Source organism: Pistacia vera, unplaced genomic scaffold (assembly GCF_008641045.1).
Source record: "Pistacia vera cultivar Batoury unplaced genomic scaffold, PisVer_v2 Contig1, whole genome shotgun sequence".
In the NCBI taxonomy this organism is placed as follows: domain Eukaryota; kingdom Viridiplantae; phylum Streptophyta; class Magnoliopsida; order Sapindales; family Anacardiaceae; genus Pistacia; species Pistacia vera.
The window spans coordinates 22154-32107 of NW_022195026.1; the positions used below are offsets into that span (position 1 = coordinate 22154).

The 9954-nt window shown below is 41.1% G+C and overlaps 1 protein-coding gene across 1 annotated transcript in view; it reads left to right on the forward strand.

Moving 5' to 3' along the window:
* LOC116125986 overlaps window positions 1-1535 on the forward strand; it is a 2598-nt gene extending 1063 nt beyond the window's left edge. Inside the window, exons 2-4 of the mRNA XM_031411983.1 lie at window positions 4-101; window positions 281-370; window positions 525-1535. Of these exons, the coding sequence (XP_031267843.1) occupies window positions 4-101; window positions 281-370; window positions 525-1270 (934 nt within the window). The 3' untranslated portion in view covers window positions 1271-1535. The remainder of the gene's footprint in view (window positions 1-3; window positions 102-280; window positions 371-524) is intronic.
* The last annotated feature ends 8419 nt before the right edge of the window (window positions 1536-9954 follow it).

Here is a 9954-nt window from a genome sequence, read left to right on the forward strand (position 1 = left end):
GAGCAAATCATCTTCCTTGAATTTGCGGATACCGACTTGGACACAATCAAATGGTGCCAAGGCAACATTAAATGGCCAGAGTTTAACTCTACCGGCTCCAGGTGTGGAACAAATTATAATCTCTCTTTTTCAAAGTCTTATTCCAGGAAGTATAAGTGACTCACCGTATTTTTCTCTATTATATTTTAATTTTATTATTCCTCTGATGCTTTTCGCTTGTGTCATGTATTTTGTTTCTTAAAATGACAATTGACAAATGGAGTTAAATTCCTTTGTGCAGGTAACTTTTTATCTGTCTCTAAAAAATGGAGCTCTGGTGACAAATTAACCCTTGAACTGCCCATTACTCTAAGAACAGAGGCTATTAAAGGTATTGACATAAAATAATTTACTCACACAAAACATGTGCTGATCCTTTTATAGGCTTTTTATTATAAAGTTGTATTATATGCAACCGATTCTCTTTACTGATATATAATTCTTCACTAATGGAGGTGTTTTTTTTTTTTTTTTTTCTCCTTCAGATGACCGGACTGCATATGCTTCTGTTCAGGCAATACTATATGGTCCTTATCTGCTTTCGGGTCACACCAGCGGGGACTGGGACATCAATACTCAGTCAACTACATCTATTTCCGACTGGATAACTCCGGTTCCCGGTTCATATAATGCTCAACTAGTTACTTTTTCACAAGAGTCTGGAAACTCAACTTTCGTCTTAACAAACTCCAAGCAGTTGATTACAATGGAAAGTTATCCTGAATCTGGCACCGATGCTGCTCTACATGCAACTTTCAGACTGATCTTGGAGGAACCATCTTCCTCTAAACTTTCATCTTTCAAAGATGTTATTGGCAAGTCAGTCATCCTAGAACCTATCGATTTTCCCGGAATGCTTATAGCACAGCAAGGAGATGGCGAACTTGTGGTCACAAATTCTCCTAGTGATGGGGGCTCTTCTATTTTCCGCTTGATTGCTGGATTAGACGGAAAGCCTGGAACAGTATCCTTGGAGTCCAAAAGCCAAAAGGGCTGCTATGTGTATAGTGGTGTGAACATAAAGTCAGGCACAGGCATGAAGCTCAGCTGCAGTACAGAGTCATCAGAAACTGGATTTAACCAGGCAGCTAGTTATGTAATGGAAAAAGGAATAAGTCAGTATCATCCAATCAGCTTCGTGGCAAAAGGCGCAAAGAGGAATTTTCTTCTGGCACCATTACTGAGCCAAAGAGATGAATTTTATACTGTTTATTTCAACATTCAAGCTTAACCGCCAATGATGCATCGACAGGAAAATAAACAATCCTTGCTTTTCTCAGACTGGCGACACATTCCGCCTCACCGCTTTTCTCAAACATTTTGTGGTCTGCAATGGCTAAAGTCAGATTTCATTTACATGCTTAAGCCTGACAAAATAATATAGGGAGTAGACTAAAATCCCACCAGGAAGAAATAGCCATTAGGAAAACAGAATCCTGGTGTTAGTCTTGTTATTTCTTGTAATCTTATATTCTTGTAATCTGGGGTTCAGTTTAGTTTCATCCATGCCATATGAAAAATTTGCTGCAATAATAAGACATTTCAAAGATGGTGCACTTTTTTTATTTTTATGTTTTATAAGGTAATTGATATGGTACTGCCTCAATAACATTATTGAGATCGATTTGATGGCACTGTCGCACTGGTTAAGTTTTTTTGCGAGTAATTGTGAGAGTACTATTATACCTACAACTTCTTCTCCCAAGTTTTCTCTTACAATCATTGTTTTAAAACTTGGCTCGGCCTAACCGGTTGAATCGAGACCCAAAAGTGTCAACGGGTCAGGGTTATGTTTTTGTTATTCACCCAAAACCCTAAGATTTGGGAGGATGATCGGTGAACAATTGCTAGTTGGGATATTGGGGCTTTTGAAGAGAAACTGCCGGTGAATGCAATGGTGGTGATGGCGTTGATTTTCGGTCAGTAAATCGATCGGAAATCGAACAAAACTGGCAGCAGCAATAACCGGCTTTTGCCGGCTATTGGCGAGGCTAACAGAGGTGGGGTGAGGTGAGGTTTGGTCGGGAGGAAGAGGGGAGTAATTTCTGGGTGATGGGGAGGGTTGTCGACATTGGAGTCGATGAGATCTGGGCTGGAATGCCGACGTTGGTGTCGATGAGATTTGGCTGAAATCGAACCTATTTCGGCCAGATCATGAGTATAGTTTAAAGGGAATGGGCTCAAGGGACTAGATTTGGGTTTCATTTGGGGTGTCGTCGCCGCCAACCAGTTGTCGGCCGATTTTTATTTGGGGTGTGTTTGCTAAATTTTAAACCTATAGAGATGTAACTGTAATTTTTAGGGGTGTCTTTACTGAATTTTAAAAGTTTTTGTCAACCGGTCAACCCAAGACTCGGCAACTTTGCTGGGTTTCACCCTAGGTTGGGTTTAAAACATTGCTTACAACTTCGACATGGCAGCTCAAAATTGGTTAACTGTAAATTATCAGGTGGGACTTATTGCGAGTTGACCAATTGCGAATTGTCATGTCGGGATTGTGAGATGAAGTTTGTGATAATAGGTTGTTGGTGTAACATTTTTCGATTGTGAATGTATCATTAATTTTCTCAACACAGTGTTATAATCTATCTTTTTCCTGTCTGTGGTTATAACACAACATTGTAAAAGTGCGTTTTACAAGTTTGACGTTTTCAGTTTATAAGTTTCTCGTTAATGTATTGATATAGTACTCCAATGTACCAAAACCCTGGTAGATAAGTATAAATTATTAATAAAAAATCTACATATTTTGCTATATGAAGTAATTCTATTGGCTAATATAGGGGGTGTTTGTCTAAGTTTATAAGTTGGTCAAACCAGCTTACAAGTGCTAAAATCAAATTAACGTGTTTGTTTATAATTTTATTGGGCTTATAAGCCCCAAAAAATAAGTTGGGGGAACCTACTTTTTTTTTTTTTTTTTTTGTTTATAAGAACTTTGCTTATAAGCTACTTTGACAAAGTAGCTTATCATATTACCCCTATTTAATTCATTATAATGTTAATTAGTTTATTTTGTATAAAGAATCTAAAAATTATTCATATAAATTTTTAATAAAATATTTGTCTATAAAGTATTTATTTATTTAATTTTAAAATTAAATTATATTGTAATATGATCTAAATATATTTTGACAATATTATAGTAAAAAATTGAGTTAATATAATTTATTATTTTATAAAATAATGTAGAACCCCTTTTAGTCATTTTAATAATAAAATGTGCTTATAATCCATATTTTACTAAATGCATCAACTACTTATCAGTCACTTATAAATACTTTAACTAAATATGTAACAACTTAAATTTTAAATGCTTATAAACTAAAATTACCTTATAACACTAATTGCTTATAAGTTAATTTTCATAAGCTCGACCAAACAGGCTCGTAGATAAGCTGGATGTAATATTGTTCATATGGTAATCTTAAAGCATCACTTTCTAGGCTTTAGCACCATTCCTCATTTGGTAACTACAACTTTAGTTACTAACAAATTATAGGCTTAAATTGTCATATCTGTTTTTAATAAATTTTCTCTTTTAGGGGTTAATAATCTTCTATATTTTTATCCTTTCACTACCATTACTTGTTTAAGTAACTATTGATATAGAAATCTGCACCAACCAGAGAATTCCGATTGACTTTGCGAGATCAGAATGGATGTGCGTGTAATTACGGATAATTAGCAATTGACAAGTATTGAATGCAATAAATTAAATGGCAATGAGAGTTTTTAAAGTGGTTTGGCGAGGTAAACTCTTTAGCCTACATCCATTGCTTTTTGTATTTCCTGTAAAAGCTTACAATGAGAATTCTGTGAAAATTTTGTAACCCTTTTTCCATCATTTGAGGGGGTTTATATACAAGGTTTGTACAAAGGAAAGAGCAAAAATAAAGAGATTATAATTGATCTGAACTGTAATTCCGATATTCTCGCGATTGGGCACTGTGATTGCATAGAGATTGCTATTGATCTAGTCATTCTTTTGATATCTAGGATATGAAGTTATCTGGGAATTAATTGAATGATCATTCAGGTTGTTCGCAATTGGCTTGTGTTGGGTCAAGCTATATGTCGACGAGCTTATGCTGGGTCAGACAACCGGTTGAGTTGGACTGATCCTGGGTTGAGCTACATCCTCGTGGTAGCCCGAGCTTGGTGGAAAAATCACACACAACATTTGCCACCTAGTGATTGATGCTCGTTTCGAGCTTCAAAGACTATTGCTCAATTTGATACCAAGCTTGCCATTAATAACAGGTCTTCGGATGTAGGTTCGATAGAGCTCCTAGGGTCGACCTCATGTTCGATCGACGTGCTTCACGCTTGTTTACTTTTTGTGATACCTGTCAAACTCAGAATATGAAAAGTTAGGGCAAATATGTAATTTCCATGTGATCATGTCACATTAAATGTGGCATCCTTTGTTAGTCATGCTTAATCGCTTGTGGGCTTCTATAGTTGTCCATGCGCAAAGTCGAGGCGATGTGCATTGATGGTTATTAGTGCAATAGTCTGACGGTTCATCGCCCCTCACGGATGGATGACATGTGGCCACGTCTAAGGGTCGAGATTGCTCGACGAATTAAGGGTCGAGATTCACTACAGATCGACGGCTATGATTAAACCTTGACCTTTTGTCTTCCATGCAAACCACTATAAAAGGTGGCGAAGTCGTCAGGATGCTCATTCAGTCCACAAAATTTTTTTGATGCCTTTGTTCACTTTGCTACTGCTTTGTCATCGTCACGATGCTCTTTCCGGCGAGTTTCTTTACTTCTTTTATTCCGGTAAGGTTCTTTCCCCTTTCTTTATCCGTTTTTCCAACTTTCGCATCAAAGGATGGCTATTGTTGTGACCAAATTGAATGTTCTAGGGCTTTAGTAGGGTTTTTGAATGCATCTTTGGTGGTCCTGGGTCTAAGGAGGGCTTAACGTGGTGGCTGCCGGAACTCTGGATAGGTCGCGTGCGTTTGTCGTTTGGCCCGAGCTATCTTGGGTGCCTGAACTAAAAGCAAGTGTGGAATGATTGCCGAGCTTTCTGAGCTCTGACATATGTTCGCTTCTGTTTCAGATACCCAGAAGTGAGCTATAACCATGTATTCTTCCGGCAGTCACATAATTGATCGCAAGTTCGATTCGCCTGCGGGCTTGGTAGTCCTTAGGGATTCAACTCCTGAGGTCTTTGAGGAAATCATCGCGTGAAGCTTGGACGCTGACGCGACAAGCTCTTTTGACTGTGCCTCTATATAGTTGGCTCAATCCAGGCGGTTTCCAGTTCATAGGTTGCGAAGAGAGCCACAATCCTTGATTATTATAAGGGATTTGGAGCGCATAAGAACGGTCTATGCGTCACATCTTAATTTGATGGTTTTGGGGGACTTTTCTCAAAAGAACCCCTCGCCTGAATGAGTGGTGATCTCTAAGACCCTCCTAAGATGCGGGGTATCCATTCCCAGTCATTGTTTTGTTGACAACGTGCTAAAGCGGTTCGACATCATTCCTCTCCAACTATCAGCAAATTCTGATGTAATTATCATCGCTCTGTACATAGCGTATATGATCGTTGAATTGGGCGAGCCATCCGTCGAGGAGCTCATCCATCTGTATAGGCTTAAGAAAGGGCAAAACCAGAAGGTATGTTTCAATGGGCTAGTCGATGTCACAAAGAAGGCCCCGCACTAGGACTCACAATTTTTCTTCTACGAAGCTAGGGAGACCCGCGCCTTCGCTTCGAAAGTGAGTAAGTGTTCGACTTTTCATGCGTGTGAGGATTGCTTTTGAGCTTTGTGTTCTAGCTAACTGAGTTGCTTTGTTTTGCAGTTAACGTCGAACAGAACTATCTCCCTGCTGCAAGCTTGTAGAGGCTCCAATGTTTTAGTGACTTTCTTGACAGACAGCGTAACATTAACGATATCAGTATGCTTCCTCACCTGCGAGCATACGGCTTATGTCGGGATGATGCCAGATTTCTTACGATTTTGAAGAAAGGTTAAGTTATCGTTTACTTGCACTTTTTTCCCGCGTGGATAAGTTGCTTACTGTTTGTTACTTTTTTGTTGAGATGTGCGTTGAGAAACTGAAAGGTCTAAAAAAGAAGACGATAGCTTCGACGGCTGCCAAGAAAACATCAGCTACTTTGGTAACAAAGCAGCCCATTGACGTTGCCAACGTGAAACGCAGTGGCGGTGAGCTTGGGGAAGGCCCAAGTGTGAAAAAGCCCGCGATTGCCCTAAAGGCAATTGGCGGGAAGAACATCTCTAAGCCCCAAAAGGAGCTAGTAAAGAAAACACTTGAGTTGGTTGGAGGCTCGGGAAAACAGAGGACACCGAGCAGCATGATGGTTTAGGTAAGAAGAAAACGACTAAGCCTCTAGAGGGCTTGGGTAAACAAAAAGTGGTTGAGTAGCAGGTTGGCTTGGGCAAAGAGGTCGCCATGCATACTGGCGGCCTAAAGAAAGCAGCAGCCAAGGACTTGGCGAAGAAGAAGTCTGCTCCTGTGGGTGAGGCTGGTGCTGCCGGGGGGAGTAAATCTAGCTCATCCCGGCCAAAGAGTAAGAAAGCGGATGAAGCGGCCCAAGCTACGGTCGATGCACTAATCGATCAACTCCCCGACCATATTAGCATTGGGGCCATAATGGCCAGGGACGAAATCACCCTATGAACCTTCACGGCAGTTAGAGATGCTACTCCAACTGAGATATTGGCCTTCGTGTGTAGCTACGTGGTGAAGGTACTGGTAGTTCGCTCATCTTTTCTTTTACTTGCATGTTATCCTCGTTTCTTGTTGACTTTCCATCTTATCCTTTTTAGGTTGGCATGGCGAGCAGGCTTCTTTATGATGAGTGCTATGTCACCTTAAAGGGCACTCATAAAGGATGGGAATTGGTAGAAACGGTGAAAGAGGATGCTCTGGCCACGGCCAAGGTTGCAGAGAAAGAAAAAGAGGCCAAATAGGTTGAGCTCGAACGGCTTAGGGGAGAAATGATGACCTTTGGGGTCAAGGAAAGGGAGTTCCTTGACAAGCTCAACACGAGCGAGGCTAGTCTAGCGAAGGCTGAAGCTAAGGTAGTGAAAGTCGAGAAGAATTTGGCATAGCAGCAAGGTGCCAATAACAAGTTAAATTCTGAGCTTTCCATGGCTCAAAAGGTTGCCTCGGACTTGGAGGCCAAATCTAAGTAGTCCTCGCTCGACTTTGTCCAGGAGGCGGAAGGTTGACGGAAGGCCAAAGCTGAGGCCGGGCAACTCAAACTTCAAATTGAGGAGCTAAACGAGGCCATCACTACTCGGGCCTGGTAGACATTAGTCTTCCTTGTACATAAGCTATGGGAAGCCTATCCCTCGATTGACTTCTTTTTACTTCTGTGAGCTTATTAGAAGGAAGTCAAAAGGATGAAGGTTAAAGCCCAAGGAATGGCCTACATATACTCGAATGACTCCGAGGACAGTGGCGAGGGCCGAGAAGAGGTCAAGGAAGGCGAAGAGGGGATCAGGCTCAAGCTGGAAGTCGAGGATCCAGCTCCCCTGACCATACTTCCCTCGAGCGAGACTTTCAACCTTGGAGAAACTGTTGTTGTCCCTCCCGTTGAAGAGCCGTCTCTTCCCATCAGTGACAAACTCCTTGGACCGGTAGAGGATGATCCCCCTGCCCCCCCCCAGCTGCCTGAAACATCATCATTTATTTTTGTTGTTGTTTTTCCTTTTTTTTTTTTTTTTTTTTAGAATCTGATAGAATTCTATCAACGAAAAGAAAATTTTTCAACATGTCCTCATCGAGCAAAAGAATGTTATATTTCTGCGGATGTGTACGAGGAAATCTTTTGTGACAAGCAACTCTGATTCCAAACCAGTTGTCCGTTTTGAGTTTTGGTCGCCGGCTTAAGGCTGATTTCCTTCGATTTGTTTTTTCTTGAATTTTTTCAAGTTTAACTTCGTCGATTTATGATGTTTCATCCTTAAAGAGTTGCATTTTGGCATGGCTTTTTGTGATAAGTTGCCTTTTTCGGACTCTTGACTTTGAGTTTTTTTTTTTTTGAATACCATTGTGTAGGTTGCGATCTTTGAAGCAATGAATAAATGCTAAACAAACTAAGAACATTAACAAAGAAAAGTCATGAATAATACCTCTTTTATTGATCAAGCGATTTGGCCATGATCAACTTTACAACGAATAAAAAGAGAAACATAAGTGGAACCCGAGCTGCTTATTGGTAATACCTTCGCAAATGCTAGACGTTCCAGGCTCGTAGTATTGCTTCGCCATTGAGGCGTTCCAGGTGAAAAGATCCTGGTGCGAGCTTTTCTAAGATCCTAAAAGGACCTTCCTATTTGGGTCTAAGTGGCCCAAGTTTGGGTTTTGGGTATCCTGGATGACCTTTCTGAGAACCAAGTCACCCACTTCGAAGTCTCTATTTTTGACTTTGGTGTTAAAATATCATTTGACTCATTGTTGATATAAGGCGAGCCTTAATTGAGACTTGGCCCGGTGCTCTTCAATTAGATCTAGCCTTAGGCGAAGAAGGTCTTCATTTACTTCCTCGTTGAAGAGTTCCCTTCAGAACAAGCTGATTCCCACCTCAACCGAGGCCATTGCTTCACACTCGTATGATAAATAGAACGGGGTTTCACTTGTCGAACTCCTGGCTATTGTTCTATAAGCCCACAAGGCTTCAGGCAATTCTTCGGCCTATCTTCCCTTCAGGGCGTCGAGCTTCTTTTTAATAGTGTGTTTGATGACTTTGTTTATGGCTTCTACTTGACCGTTGGCTTGAGGCCGATAAACGGCAGCAAAGCTCTTCTTAACACCGAGTTGTTCGTAGAAAGATCTGAAGTCTTCACTGTCGAATTGTTTCTTATTGTCGGTTATTATAGTGTAGGGGATTCCAAACCGACAAATAATTTTTTTGTAGACGAAGTCCTTTAGCTTGTTTGACGTGACGATAGCCAAAGGCTCAGCCTCTACTCACTTGGTGAAATAGTCAACAGCGACCACCACAAATTTGATGCTCTCTTTTCCTTGAGGCAAAGTGCCGATCAGGTCAATGCACCAAATCATGAATGGCCAAGGGCTAGTCGAAATAGTCAATTTTTGAGGTGGAGCTCGCAGAATATCTGCAAACCTTTGGCACCTATCACACCTGCACACATAGTTCGCTGCATCGTTGAAAACTATCGACTAATAATACCTCTGGCGAAGTACTTTGTAGGCTAGAGATCTGCCTCTTGCACGATTTCCATAAATTCCCTCGTGGATCTCCCTTAGAACATAATCTGCGTCTTCATGCTCGATATATCATAGCAGCGGTACATTGAATCCACGTTTGTATAATTTGTCATTGATGAGTGTGTACGGGGCTGTCTTTGTACGGAGTGTCCTAGCTTCAGTTCTCTCCTCTGGTAGTGTACCATCCCTTAGGTAGGCAATGATTGTGTCCATCCAACTATATCTCCAACTCGTTGTTAAAACTGGCCCTTGTGAGACGAAGACACTTGATCTTAGGAGGATCTTAACTAGGATAGAATCGGCTTTCTCTTGGTTCATTACAGAGGCTATGTGGGCTAATGCATCCGCTTGCGAGTTCTTCTCCTTTGGGATCTGGTGAATTGTGAAGGATCCGAATTGCTTGAGCTCGGTTTTCACTAGCTGGAGGTAAGATGCCATCTTGTCTTCCTTTGCCTGATATTCTTTGGTAATTTGGTGGACTACGAGCTGTGAGTCACTGTAAATCTTAATGGACTTTACCCCTATTTCTTTGGCGAGGCAGATCCTTGCGAGCAACGCCTTGTACTCAGCCTCGTTGTTGGAGGCGATGAACCCGAATCTTACTATAGCTTTGATCGGGTTTCCCTACAAATTTTTGAGCAAGTGCCCCACTGTTGCCGCTTTCTCATTTGAGGAGCCATCCACATATAAA